Source organism: Microchirus variegatus, assembly GCF_963457635.1.
Source record: "Microchirus variegatus genome assembly, chromosome: 23".
Lineage (NCBI taxonomy): Eukaryota > Metazoa > Chordata > Actinopteri > Pleuronectiformes > Soleidae > Microchirus > Microchirus variegatus.
The window spans coordinates 15,057,740-15,072,767 of record NC_139824.1 but is presented as its reverse complement, the minus strand read 5'-3'; the positions used below and the strand labels follow the sequence as shown (position 1 = coordinate 15,072,767).

General features: G+C 37.2%; 1 protein-coding gene across 2 annotated transcripts; it reads left to right on the top strand.

Annotated features, from left to right (window-relative positions):
* Positions 1-9,848: 9,848 nt before the first annotated feature.
* cxcl8a (chemokine (C-X-C motif) ligand 8a) lies at positions 9,849-10,768 on the top strand. Of its 2 annotated transcripts, none has more exons than XM_083909285.1 (4): positions 9,849-10,055; positions 10,162-10,294; positions 10,386-10,472; positions 10,571-10,768. In XM_083909285.1, the coding sequence occupies exons 1-4, from the start codon at positions 9,989-9,991 to the stop codon at positions 10,578-10,580; spliced, it is 297 nt and encodes a 98-aa protein (XP_083765411.1). In that variant the 5' UTR covers positions 9,849-9,988; the 3' UTR covers positions 10,581-10,768. The 2 variants fall into 2 exon arrangements, with proteins under 2 accessions (XP_083765411.1, XP_083765410.1); XM_083909284.1 differs by having other exon boundaries at positions 10,568-10,768.
* Positions 10,769-15,028: the final 4,260 nt, after the last annotated feature.

Below are 15,028 nucleotides of genomic sequence, written 5' to 3'. Positions count from 1 at the left end.
GCTACACAATAATATGTGGCGTTACATGCCTGCGACTTTGCCTCGTCGCCTCCTCGGGAGTTCGCAACTAGCCATGATGACTAGTACAGATGTGCCATCGACACCGAGTTCAGACGCTAGCTTCCAGTTTACGGCAACAACAAACGCAAAACTGGGCCATTTTTTAGCCTCAAAAGAGAGGACGCGCACTACTCGATTGACTTGATAAGCGCTGGTGCTGAGGTTTCACCGCGTCCGTCCTGCATGTTGGAACATGACGGTCTGCCTCTCAGCATCAGCCGCACATCGTGTCGCAGCAGCAGCGTGGATTTCGAGTGCGCAATTGTTTGAATATATACGGCAATGGCACAAACACAGCTGTTGCGTTTTATTTCTTCTAGTCTACGGAAGAGGATTAGGGCCAGAAAAAAAATGCTAAAATAAAATAAAATAAAAACCTGCCTTCTAAAGTCAGAATATTAATTCATTTTTTGTTTAAAATTCCTCTTCCAGATACATTAAATTGCAAAGAAACTGCACATTGTGCTTTATTGGATTGGATTTCGAGTGCGCAATTGATTAGATGTTTACGGCAATGGCACAAAAACAGCTGTTGCGTTTTTTTCTTCTAGTCTACGGAAGAGGATTAGGGTCAGAAAAAATGCAAAAATAAAATAAAATCTGCCTTCTAAATTCAGAATATTAATTCATTTTTTAATTAAAATTCCTCTTCATTATGTATCACATTCCCTCGTGCAAACACACTGCACATTGTGCTTTATTGGATTGGTCTGTAATTAAATTTTTTACATTTAAATATTTTCTGTTTGTGATAAAATCACAGATTTCCACTTTAGTTGTAAGCACATTCTTGTGGGTTTTGCCAGTGTTTTTACTGAATTTGTGACAATATGTGTTTTAATATACTTTAATAAGTTAAACTAATTAGTCTGGACTGGATATTAATGGCTCATGATATGTTACACACAGATATGATGAATTATCTTAAAACGCAAGTGAGCATTTTCAGTGATGTAATCTTTATCAAGTTTGAGGTTACATCAACTAAATTGCACAATAGCAGCCATTCTGAAAAATCTAAAAAAATGTTTTTAAATCAAACACTCTTCAACTTTAGGATAAAGTCTAACTAATAATACTAATAATAATTGCTGTAATGTCACTTGTTAACAGAGGCAAAACACACTGTTTACAGTTCTGTTGATTGTCCAGAAGGTGGCGATGTCCCTCTAAAGAAATACCTATACCTTGTTTGACCTATGGAGAGAATTGTTTATAATAATGTACCATATATTTGATTAGATTATATAACATATATTTGTAATGTAAAAAAAAAAACTAAAATATGAAAACATATATATAAACATAAGTGTTCAATTAAATTCTGCCCTGAAGGTTTCAAATATACCATTTTAGTTTGTGCAAATGTATGTTTCCAATATATTAAGCATTACAGAATGAAGTACACAGTGTTTATTGAAAAATAATGTGCTTTATTCAGTTATTGTGTTATTGTTAGAGTTTTACAAAACCAGCAGTAAAGTAAAGACACACAGTGTGATGTTTAACATATTCTTCAGAATAAAGGTTTGTTTCACAACTCCATCTTTTTCTCGCCGGAGCTCAGTAAATGTGAAAGTTGGGGGAGATTATGTAATCCCAACTCCTGGATTAACGCAGCTGCAGCTGTGTCACACAAATCCTGCTCGTGCAAGCAAGCTCTCGATGCTCCTCTAATGTGTTCACTTTAAGCCTCAGTGAAGAAGAAAATGCATCCTTTCCGTCTGATCCCGATCCATCAGACGGTGTTATTCTGCAACACTTTGGCGTGAACCTGCAGAGGAAATAAATAATATGCATCAACAATATATTCATTTAATGTATATATTAAATTGAGGTCACTCTGTATTGTCAAGGCGGAATTGAGCAGCTTCCTTAAACAGATTATCTCAGGTGATGGATTCAAGACATGAGGCTGATGACGATGATCACTTGTATCATCCAACCCTGGTCCTCAGGGAACACTGCCCTGCCTTGTTTTAGATGTTGCCCTGTTTTTTTTTTTACTTTTGTCATTTAAAAAAAAAAAAAAAAAAAAAAAAGTTATATTTTACGGAAGCGTACACTTGAAAAAAAAAATCCAGTTTTTCTCAGTAATTAATTTTCGGTTTGATTTTTTGAATAATCTTTTTTCTGTTTTTCTGAGTATTTTTTTCCCCTGTTTTTCTGTCTAATTTTCTTCCTGTTTTTCGTAGTAATTTTGTTTCTGTTTTTCGGAGTAATTTCTTTTCTGTTTTTCGGAGTAATTTTTTCTTCTGTTTTTCATGTAAATTTTTTTCCCCTGTTTTACGGAGTAATTTTTTTCTGAGTTTAGAGAGCATTTGAAATAATAAACACATTCACTCCTTTATTGAGAGTTCGATTTATAACAGCGATTGAGCGATAGGCTTACGATAGAAGGATACAGTCCAAAACATAACTAACTAGAGTATCATAGCCTGTGTGTAACTAATTACACGCCTTACCTTAATTAACCCGCTATCATTAGATAGATCATTTATGAGGCATGTATGTGCGGGAAGGAGTCACCATATGTGTATGCATGGATGTATATCCATGGGTGTATGGGAGTCACTTGCAGGTTGGAGGTTCTCACGAGAGTTCTCGATAATTCAGAAAAAAAATTACTCTGAAAAACAGGGAAAAAAGATTTGCACGAAAAACAGAAAAGAAAATGACTCAGAAAAACTGAAAAAAAATTACTCAGAAAAACTGAAAAAAAAATTACTCAGAAAAACAGAAAAAAATTAGACAGAAAAACAGGGAAAAAAAATATTAAAAAAAATCAAACCGAAAATTAATTAGTGAGAAAAACAGGATTTTTTTTTCTAGTGAATGCAATACGCTTCTGTAATATTTCAACTTTTGTCAATTTTTTTTCAAAAAATGTTATATTGCAATTTTTTTCAAATTTTTTTTTATGTTTCAACTTTTGTAAATTTTTTCAAAAAAAATTATATTTCAAATTTTGACATTTTTTTTCAAAAAAATGTAATGTTTCCACTTTTGGAAATTTATTTTTCAAAAAATGTAATGTTTCAACTTTTTGTCATTTTTTTTTACAAAAAATGTAATGTTTCGACTTTTGTAAAAAAAATTCAAAAAATGTATTTTAATTTTTGTCATTTTTTGAAAAAATTTAATGTTTCAACTTTTGTCAATTTTTTTCAAAAAAAATTATATTTAAATTTTTGTTTCAACTTTTGTCAAAAATAATAATAATAATTATAAAATGTAATGTTTCAACTTTTGTTAAAAACTTTTTTTTTCAAAAATGTAATGTTTCATCTGACTCAGGTGTTTTTGGAGCAGGGAAACATCTAAAACATGGCAGGGCAGCGTTCCCTGAGGACCAGGGTTGGGGAAACACTGGTATAATCAATTCAAAGTGATTATTTAAATATTTACGATTGTTTGCATGACGTGTGTGTGCAAACGCTGGATATTTTCCCTGATCTGTGACTAAATGTGTAAACCGCTCTTGTATAAGAGCCAGAAATGCCTTTTTTAGTCAACACAGAGAAGAGAGATGTAGTATGTGGCTTATATTGGGTTTTAACTCAGCTGTTAAAACCCTCACAATTACATTTACTGCCATTGGGCCATCGATATAAAGTCTAGTCTCTATGGAGGAAAAACATCCACAAAAACTCATTCATACCCACGGCCATAACCAGTTTAAATAAACAAACAATGGACAAATTAAAAAGAGTGTCACTTTTTAATTTTTATCGTTTTTAATTCTCATACATGTTCTTAAAGGTGCATTATGTAATAAATCTAAATCAACTGGCCATAAAATCCTCCTAAAATGTCACAGAGACTCAGGAATAATGTTCATATAACAAACTGAACTCACCAACAACAGTATAGACAAAATATTTGCATTAAAAAAATATTTTGCAGACTGCAAATCATGTTTATGTTTTGAAATCATGTTTTGGCATGTGGCGCCACCTACCGCCGTCTACCAATCATTGCAGTCAGTAGAGCCTCAGCTGCCGAGCTACTACGGGTTGCCAGTTAGGTCAGAAAACGAAACCTAAAAGACCTCGGTATTTTGAATTTGAATGTAGTAACCGTTTTTGGCCACATTCTTACATATGGCACCTTTAAGATCTAGACACACTGTCTGCTGCAGAAATATGTGACTGCTTGTCTGTATATTGAGCAATGTCAAAGAAGATTTAAATAAAGTTTTTCTCATTCTGATTAAATGCACACTGCAATGCAAATGTATATCCACGCCATTAAAAACAAATCCAGGAAAGATGAACTCACTCTGCAGTTTCTTCAGCACCCGTTTGACCCACAGAGCATCAGGGTCCAGACAAACCTTCTCTCCGCTGATTCTAAGCGTTGCACTGCAGGATCAAAATGACACATGTTTATGACAGGGAAATCATCATCGGCTAAAGTGAAGTTCTTTAAACCTTCAGGTCCGGGTGCGTACATAATCTCAGTGTGTGTGCAGTGGGAGCTGGCAGGGATCACCTCCACTGCTCCTATGTGACGTCCGATGGGTGTTTTCACCTTGTCGATGCACTGACATCGCGGGATCACATGTGGAAGCCCGTGACTGAAACCTGAGGATAGAAATGTGTGGATGCAGCTTTAAATGAATGGCTTGCACGGACAATACAAAGCAACAAGGAAAACAAAGGTCTGACAGATTACACTCACCCTCAGGGATGGCCGTTAAAACCAGGAGTACAACAGCAACAGTAGTAGTGGGAGACATGTCTGGTCAGAAGCCTGCAAACAGCCGAGCTCTTCCCTCTGCAGGAATAAAAGGTGAAGCAACTTTCTCATCTCCCTCCCTAAATCAGTTGTGAGGAAACGTGTGTGTTTTTTGCATCCACACAAACTCCCACAAGAAAGCAGTTGCCCTTCATTGGTTATTCAGCACATTAGTCGTTAGGAAAACTGTATTTTTCAGTGTAATTGTGTGCGTCGGGTGCAAAGGAGTCTGCAAGAGGACAAGGTGTCTAATATGAATAATAATAACTTTCTAAAGGGCCTTTCACACAAACCCAAGGAACATAAATATCATACATAAACACTGCTGCACTTGACTGTAAAAAAAGTAATCTTCTTCGTCATGTTTCAGCGTTTGCAAACATCCTCTTTTCTTCCAGATTCTTGCAAAATCACGGGCAACTTTGACTTCTGCTTTTCTTCGAATTAATGAAAAGACGGGGTAATGACTTTATGACTATTAGTGTTACCACACGATGGTAAGATTCCTATAGTTCATCTAAAGCGGTGCAGATATACAGTAAAATGTGTAAAAAAGGTGCTGTTTGAGACTGCGTCTCTCACGTATATACTCATGCATTATTCTACATATTTTCATCTGAAACTTTCCCCCCTCGGGGCGATGTTGTGATGAGACGGTGGAGCCTGTCCTGACACGACGCCGAACGTCACATGGATGCTTTTACACACTCGAGGAATGTTTACTCTTGTAGGACCACCCGTCTATAGATAGAAACCCAAACTCAACTGTTTTTTCAGTCAGTTCATGCAAAAACTCCCTCACGTTTCCCGGAAAAATCCCAAAAATCCTGACTCTGTTGATGCGTTTCCTGGTTATTTACTCGTGTTGTATATCATTAATATTGTCAGCGGTCTAAACACTGGTCAAGCGGAACTCACTGATTGCTAATATTAAAGCGGCCTAATCCTATAAGTATTCCCGTCAGCTTAAAACTCAGGGGAAAAAAAGCAACAGGAGAGAAACCGGGTGGTGACTAATCCGTGATTCAATCCAGGTTTTCCCAGCTCCTGTTTCCTTCTCGGTCTCCTTTTTTTATCAGTATCAGTGTTTCCCCAGTGTTTGCTTTGTAAATGGTTTTACGTGACAGGTTACGATACAATACAATACAATACTCTTTCAACAGGATATTTAATGGAATGCTTTGCTGCAGTGTAAGCTACGCTGATATGTTTGCACACGCGGAAGAATGTGCAAATGATCACAGCTAATGGACTTATTTTTGTGCCACGGACAAAGCCGCAGTTTTTCTGTTTTTCTGACGTTAGGATTTTATTTTGAAATTCTAATACACGCTTCTCAGGGGAATATTAAAGGTGCATTATGTAATAAATCCAAAGCAACTGGCCGTAAAATCCTCCTAATATGTCACAGAGACTCAGGAATAATGTTCATATAAGAAACTGAACTCACCAACAACAACAGTACAGACAAAATATTTGCATCAAAAAAAAAAAAATCATGTTTTTGGCATGTGGCGCCACCTACCGCCGTCTACCAATCATTGCAGTCAGTAGAGTCTCAGCTGCCGAGCAACCACGGGTTGCCAGTTACGTCAGAAAACGAAACCTAAAAGACCTCGTTATTTTGAATTTCAATGTAGTAACCGTTTTTGGCCACATTTTTACATATGGCGCCTTTAAATCTACCTCCGATGAGGTATTCGACGAGATAAGAACTTTTATCTTACAAATCTCAGGGTGTGATTCACGCCGCATTTGCAATGGTTTGTCATTCCAAGGGAAAACCTTGTCATCCTCGTCAAGCAAAAGGCAGGAGATCGGGATCATTTATGTGCTGGTATGTCTGCACAAAACAGTCTTTCCAACAACAAGCAACACATGCACGGTCATTTCAGATCATAAGTTTAACATGTGAGCAACAATCAAGTGTTTTTCCTCTTTGCAACAGGAAGAGCTTTTTGCTGCAAAGGAGGGGAACTTTTGGAATATCCAAACATCCAAACATCCATGTGTCATCAAGATAACTTCCTCTTCTACACCGAGGGCCTGTTTTATTGTGTTCTTCGATCTCTTTAGGACAACTTTCCAGTACAAACGTTGACCTTTTTTTTAGAACCAGTCGTCCTAATGGGCACCAAAGAAACCACATTTGTAAGGCTCTAGTTCCATTTTCTTTCTTATTTAAGCAGGTTGAACACACTCTCCTTATATGGACATCCTGGGGCGTGTGTGTTTATAAGTGACATCTGCAGCCTTAAAAAAAAAATTCATTTTTTTCCGTCTTCTTATGTGTTGTTGAGTCACAGTTATTATTCATTTTATATCACATTTTTTAGTAGTGATATAGATGAGCAATAATTGTGCAGAAGTCACAAAATAAAGACAATAAGTAGAGCGTTTTTGTTCATAAAAACTGTGACGTATTTCTAAATTTCGCACATTCAATCCGATTTTTAAAGATTCTGAGCACTTTTTGCTCAGGTGTGTTTATATAGTTGGTGAAAATTATTATTATTATTCTTATACCCTCTCTATAAAGTAATGGAAAATAGCAACTTAACAAGAATAGCTGCACAAATCACTATTTAGTAAATCTGGGGGAAGACTATAGGAATAGAACCTAAATGTTTCTACAGCCATACTGTTCTACATTTTAACATCTTATCACCTCATGCATCAACTGATTCAAGAACAATAAATCAGAAACTTTCCAGATGAAGTGGATCACATCCCTTATTTCACCAAATTGCACAATTACAGTTCTGGACAGAGATGACCACAAAACGACATTTATTTCAGTTCATATTCAAAAAATCATACTCAGAACTAAGTTTACTAAAAATGATAACATTCCTATTAATCTCTTAGTCAGCACATGTATTTTATAATGAGCCAACAGCTGTTTAATAAACACTTTCAAAAGTTGCCCCACTTCCTTCTACGTAAGGACTGCGGTTGGTGAGCGCGTTGGAGCTTGTTGAGCCTGTGTCATCTTCCTGGAAGTTTTTTTAAACCGACATATCTGCTGCAGGTTCTTTTGTTACTCTGAACACATGAGACAGTGGTGCATGAGCTCACTGATGACTTTCATATTGCCTTGAAAAAGTGACAAATGTATTTTTTTTTTTTTTTTTTAAGTTCCCCTTTGCGACAGAATCACAGAATGTCACCTAATTAGGTCATTTTTGATGTATTATTGAGTTTTTAGCCCATGTGTGATAGGTTACACATGTTATATTGTGATTATATTCATTTTATATGATATAAATATATAACATAATTTCTCAGAATGTTTTATTTCAGATTTCTTAAATGTTTTTAATAAGTATTTGTCCATTTTGTTTTTAAAAGCTGACATTTATCGCACCGATCATCAAAATCAACTGAATTTTGTGACCGTTTTATTCTAACTTTTCCACCAACAAAATGTTTTGAGGCTGCGTCCGTGTTTTTTTCTGTGTTATTTATTTGTATATTTAATGCTTCATTATGCAAATATGAGTATAATAAGACTAGGGGTGAATATGTGTATGATAAAGTAAAAATGAGAAAGGGAACAATCTGCAAAATAAAATAAAATAAAATAAAAATCACAGTAATGTTTATGTTTATGTATTTTTACTCATGTGTGAGTGAATAAAGAAATTAAAATGTTATTGTAATATATGGTAGATTAACTGATAGACATCATCTTTTTTCCTTGTTTGTCTCCTTCTATGGAATTCTATGTATCAGCAAACGGCTGAAATCTGTGTTAACAAGCAGTTAAAATAGGTGTACCTAATAAAGTGACCCTCTTTTCTGAAGTCAAGCTGCGTGACAGTGACTTTACCTTTACCTTTAAAGGCGCCATATGTAAGAATGTGGCCAGAAACGGTTACTGCACTCAAATTCAAAATACCAAGGTTTTTTAGGTTTCGTTTTCTCCGTCATTGTAGCTCAGACGTAACTGGTAAACCGTGGTTGCTCGGCAGCAATGACTGGTAGATGGCGGTAGGTGGCGCCACATGATTTCAAAACATAAACATGATTTGCAGTCTGCAAAAGATTTTTTTTGAATGCAAATATTTTCAGGTTGTTGTGAGTGGAGAGCCCCGTTGTTATCGTTTCTCAAAACTTAGCTTTTAAAGAATGGAATTATTCCTTTGTGAACAGAGGCGCAGCTTGTGAACAAGCAAGGCCGGCAACTGCTTGGGGCCCCCGAGCCGATAGGGGGCCCCCCGACACTCGGAGCCTGAGGGCTGTTTTTACTGAAATGTGCAGTGACCAGCCGCCTCCCCAAATTTAGGGAGGGGACCCCACCTCACTTTAACCTGTGTGAAGTTCTGCAAGTTGGAAAATTTGCAGAATAAAAAAACTGTTTATATAGTTTCTTAAAAGCTATTTACAGTATTACATTTATATTTTCACATACTTTTTAATTACAAGGTTTTTCCATGTTATTTCATTCATTTTGAAAAAAACAACAATATTTTGCACTCATACATTTTTCGTTGGTGTCAGATTATTTATAACATAATGGTGATGAACACTGGTTGGAAGGAAGGGCCCCCCCTGGGAATTTTTGCTTAGGGCCCCTACAGACTCTAGAATCGCCTCTGTGTGTGAAGGTGTGAATTTTAGACGTCAACACCTGAGGACTACACTTGTCCCTTTAGACGAGGTCATCAGTGAATCACCTGTTATCAATCTCAAACTAATACATTTATGTGCTTTGTGGAGCAATACAACCATATACAACCATATACAACACCTGAGACTTTCTTATCAACATTCCTGCCACGTCAGTCAGATTATTGCACACATTTAGTCACCTTGTTTTTTTTATAAATGACAGCTGAATTAGTGACATTAGTTTATCATCTAACCCTGTTGATAAATCACTTCTGCTGCTCACGTTCGCGCCGAGAAATTCCCAGAGTTGACAGTCCCACCTTGCGCAACTTCTGCAACGTCTGGGAAATGACTCATTTCCGCCTGGACGGCTATAAAAGCAGAGTTCTCCAGCGCTCAACATTCATTCAAACATTCAGCTGAGGACAGAGACACAGGAGCAAAGGAAAGAAAGCAAGAGCTGAAAAACAAACTTTTACTTTAGTGCTTCTTCTGTCTTCTTTGGAGCTGTTTTTGAAGGACATTTTTTTTTATATATTTGAATTGTTGCAGAACGTTTGGAAAAACAGCAAATATGATGAACGGTAGAGTCATTGCCAGCGTCACGGTGCTGCTCCTCGCCTCAATGGCCATAGTTGAAGGTAAGACGACTGCTAACACAGTAACTAACTACTGTGGCGACTCTTTTTTTCTCTCAATGCACGTCAACACTTTTGCATTTTCTGACTCTATACGACTCTCTGACAGGAATGAGCCTGACGAGCGTGGGAGTGGAGCTGCACTGCCGCTGCATCATGACCGAACGCAGACCCATCATTCGCCACATTGAGAAGGTGGAGATCATACCTGGAAGCTCTCACTGCGAAGAAACCGAAATCATGTAAGAAAAACTGATTCAAAACAATAGCAAAGATGAACTTTTTTCCATCAAAGTTGTTCCTTGTACTGACTGGATCTTGTTTCTCCTGCAGTGCCACACTGAAGAAGACAGGCCAACAAGTCTGCCTGGACCCCGAAGCTCCCTGGGTGAAGATAGTGATCGACAGGATCCTGTCAAAGTAAGTCGTTGTTCTGCTTTCACCATAGTATGATATGTATAATAATCAATGTAATAAGTCATTAACGAACACTCTTTTCTGTCGTTTCCCTGCAGCAGAAGACGCTGAGCGACGTCCGCGTCCTCCAAATGAAGGGAAACCCCTAAAAGTATTTGCTTCGCCACCTTCGATGTTCTACAGAACCTTCGACACTCGGCTCACGTTTGCATCAAACGTGCCGTGTATTCACGAGCCTGGCGCTTGTGTCTATGTCACTTTACTATGACGTTCGCAGCAGCGACGGCTCTTTTTATACGGCCGCTCATGAAGTCTTATGTTGGAATATTTAACTACCTATTTGTTGCTCTCTAATTTATGTATTTGGCATATTTATTGACGTATTTATTTGTCGTCGCAACGGTTCATTAAAGTGTGATTTGGAGTTGGAATTGAAGCTGCTGTGTTTTTGTGTTCCAGTCATCTTGTTTTGGGAAAGTTACAAACCAGTTTTAACTTAGGATAAGACACAAACTAGACGCCCCCATTAAGGTTCCCCTCACTAGATACCGAGGTGCCAGGCATCTGGACCGGATACACCATCTCAAGCCTTACTAACTTCATGTATCAGACCTGGCAACGCTGCGATGATGCCTTAACTCTTCAGATGTCAGACATTGTCTCAGTTCTCGGATCTGAGCTGTCTACAATAAAATTTGTCAACCTAACATCATAGGTCACACACTCTTAGAAATAAGGGTTCCTAAAGGGTTCTTCTACAAGGGCTGAGGTTCTACCTGGAACCATTTGCTTCTGAAAAACCCTTTTCCCGAAGAAAGGGTTTCTCAAGGTTTTCTTGGTAACACTAATGGTTCCAGTAAGAACCATTTTGATCCAGAGAACCCTTTAAAACCCCTTTCCCGAACAAAGGGTTTTAAACGGTTTCTTGGTGGAACCCTCCAAAAGGGTTCTCCTATGAGAACCTTACATGGTTCAACTTTATCTTTATCATTTTAAAACAGATGATGCCTCAGACTGCAATAAAATAGAAATGTTCACATTTAAACCCTTTAACACCGAGCGTATCGCAGCGGTCATGTTTGCACAAGCACATTTTGCATTAGTGTAACTACACTCTTACTGCTAAGTAGAACCATATATGGTTCTTCGGGTTGTCCTCGTGGTTGAACCCTTTTTGGATCCAGGTAGAACCTTTTCATAAAGGTTCCACCAAGAACCCTTTTAAAACCCTTTATTCAGGAAAGGGGTTTTTAAAGGGTTCTCTGGATCAAAATGGTTCTTACTGGAACCATTAGTGTTACCAAGAAACCTTGAAAACACCTTTTCTTCTGGAAATGGTTTTTCAGAAGCAAATGGTTCCAGGTAGAACCTCAGCCCTTGCAGAAGGACCCTTTTGGAACCCTTATTTCTAAGCGTGTACGTGATGGTTTGTGGTATCGGAAAAAAATCCAATGGTTCCTGAAAACTGAGAAGTTGCACGTCAAAGCCAACATATGTGGTTACATATCGTCACACTAGTTTCCATTTTTTGGCCTGTTTTTGGACAAAGTCGCAAACAAATGTTACCTTAAACATGTTTTATGCTGTTCAAATTTCAACTTAACACGCAGAATCTGAAGTTGTTAATACACTTTTAAAATGCAGCAAATTGTAAATATCTGCCACATGTTGAAAGTTACTCTGGAAAACTGGAAAAATGTTCTGTCCCTTTTAATGGTTAAAATAAGCAATAATTTGGGGTTTAGGTGTTAAAGGGTTAACGACAAACAAATCCAATAATCTGATATCAATATTAAACAAACCCCTTTCATCACACATGACGCATACACACACACACACACGATCAGCTGAATTCAGCTGTGTTTTTTTTGTGTGACATGACTGCAGGCAGCGTTAGAGAGAGAGAGAGAATTCCGCTGCACATGACGCAACTTGTGTTATGATGACGATGCTCTCTCGCCACAGGGCCACAACCGTGTTCCCACACGCGTTAATAATGCAGAGTATTTAACGGTGATTTAAAAGGGAAGTCCTTCTCTGCTTCGCTTTAATAAGTGAGATAATGCAGTGCCGGTCTTAAAGACTTTGGGGGCCTTTTCCCCACCTTTGTCCAACTATTATTTATACAAATGTAACTTGTTTTTTGTTTTTTTTTAAGCCTAAAATCACAAAAGATGCTATTGGGGGGGCCCTTGGGTGACGATTGGGCCCCAGGCAGCTGATTAGTGTGCTTATGCCTTGGGCCGGCTGTGAGTTAATGGATCTGAGGTATGCATAAAGTAAATAAATAATGATCTCATGACTCAGAGCTGCTTGTGTGATTAATTAATTAATTAATTAATTAATTATTGTGTGGAGATATTGAATAGAGATGACTTCACCTGCCGATCTGACCTAATACCAAGTTCCTGCTCAGTGACAGTCTTTAAACAGAACTGATGCAAAGTGACTGGAATCACTGCTATTGGGATTTCTAACTCTAAATTAAATTAAATCCAGATGAATATGCTGCGGGAATATCCAAACATGTGTGGACCAGATTTCATAACTCTTCTATGCGGACTTTCACCGTCTGACACCAGGATCCTGTTATCCTGTGACCTCACAACTGTGTGTGTGTTCTTGTATTTGTTAAACATACTGGTTAAGTTCAGGATTAAGGTTTATACTATAACTGTGCAAATATGTGTGTGTGTTAAATACATTGAGCCTGCAACTGAGTCAGTTACACAGTCGTGAAAGTGTTGTTGACTGCTGTTATGAACGTGAAATGCACACACAAACACATGTTTCTACATGATGAAAATCACTATTTTTAAATCAAGGGGAAGACCAGTAGATAAAAAATTATTCTTGTCACATGCTGCCTGTCATGTCTTGTCATATCATAATGCATCAACCTACTCACAGCAGTAAAGACAAGTAAAAATTCCGATGACGTGATCACATCCTCTGGTCGTCCAATTCACAACATTTTCCCCACAGACCAGAGTTGACCCCCCCCCCCCCCCCCCAAAAAAAAGGAGAACAAAAGTTTAGTTGAGATTCATTTTAGTTCCTTTAAAACAGGAGTTGTAAACTCAAATGACCCCGGGGGCCAAGAGGGGAAAAGTCTAGAGAACAGAAAGTGGGGTAAAAAACAACAACAATCTTACATCTTGATTTCACCGTTAAAATATTCAGGATGATATTTCACAGAATTTAAAAAAAGTAAAAGTTCTTGTTTTGATATGGAATGACGTTAACTTCACATTTGTGGAGCAAAATATCAAAAACAGAGACGTTTATTTGAAATTACGTAAAAAATAATAATGTGAGCAAGTGTAATTAAAACACCAAACCAGCTTATTTATATATATATATGTAATTGAATGATGTATATGGTGTATATATATATATATATATATATGTATACATACATGTGTGTGTATGTATTATTTTTGTTATAAAAACATTGCTAGCGAATATATATTGTATTGTATTATATTACATATATGTGTGTATATATGTGTATTTAAGTACTGTATATACACACACACATATACGTATGTGTATATGCGTATAAATATATATGTGTGTGTGTATTATTATCATAAAAACATTGCTAGCAAACATATATTGTATGATATTATATTACATATATGTGTGTGTATATGTGTATATAAGTACTGTATATATATATATACATATACACACACACATATATACATATGTGTGTATATGTATAAATATGTATATACATATATACACACATACATGTGTGTATGTACTATTATTGTCATAAAAACATTGCTGGCAAATATATTGTATTATTATATTATATTACATATGTGTGTGTATATATGTACTGTATATAAATATATATATATATATATATGTATATATACATACATACGTGTGTGTATATATTATTATTGTCATAAAAACATTGCTTGCAAACATATATTGTATTATATTATATTACATATGTGTGTGTGTATTTGTATATGCATATATATGTGTATATATGCATATACAATATATATGTCTATATCAATTATTATTATTATTATGATTATTATTAGTGGCCATGCTGAGGATGCAAGCAAGCAAAAGGGGGCGGGACTGAGCCCACTCCACAGTGGGTGGTAGGTGCGGTAGTGCGGTGTCTGGCGCGCGCAGAGGAAACACTCACAGCGCTGGATGCACACACAGATTTTACCCACACACACACACAGATTTTACCCACACACACACACAACATGCTGCGTCCACGAGCTCCGACAAGCTGGTGCGCGTGAAGCAAAATAAAAGGATCCTGCAATAAGAAGAAGCCTCAGCGCGTGCAGACTGAAGAACTCGCAGAGACAGTAGTTTTTTTTTTGCGTGTTTTTTTTTCTTCTCCTTCCTTCATCCCAGCACAGCACAGTATAGCACAGCACAGTATAGCACAGCACAGCACAGCTCTCCTGCCGACCAGGACAAACCCGGGTTGTGTGTGTGTGTGTGTGTGTGCAGAGTGCAGCTCAAGCGCGTCTGCTCCCTGGCAACTCCTTCTGCTTCAGGATGGCGTTAACGAT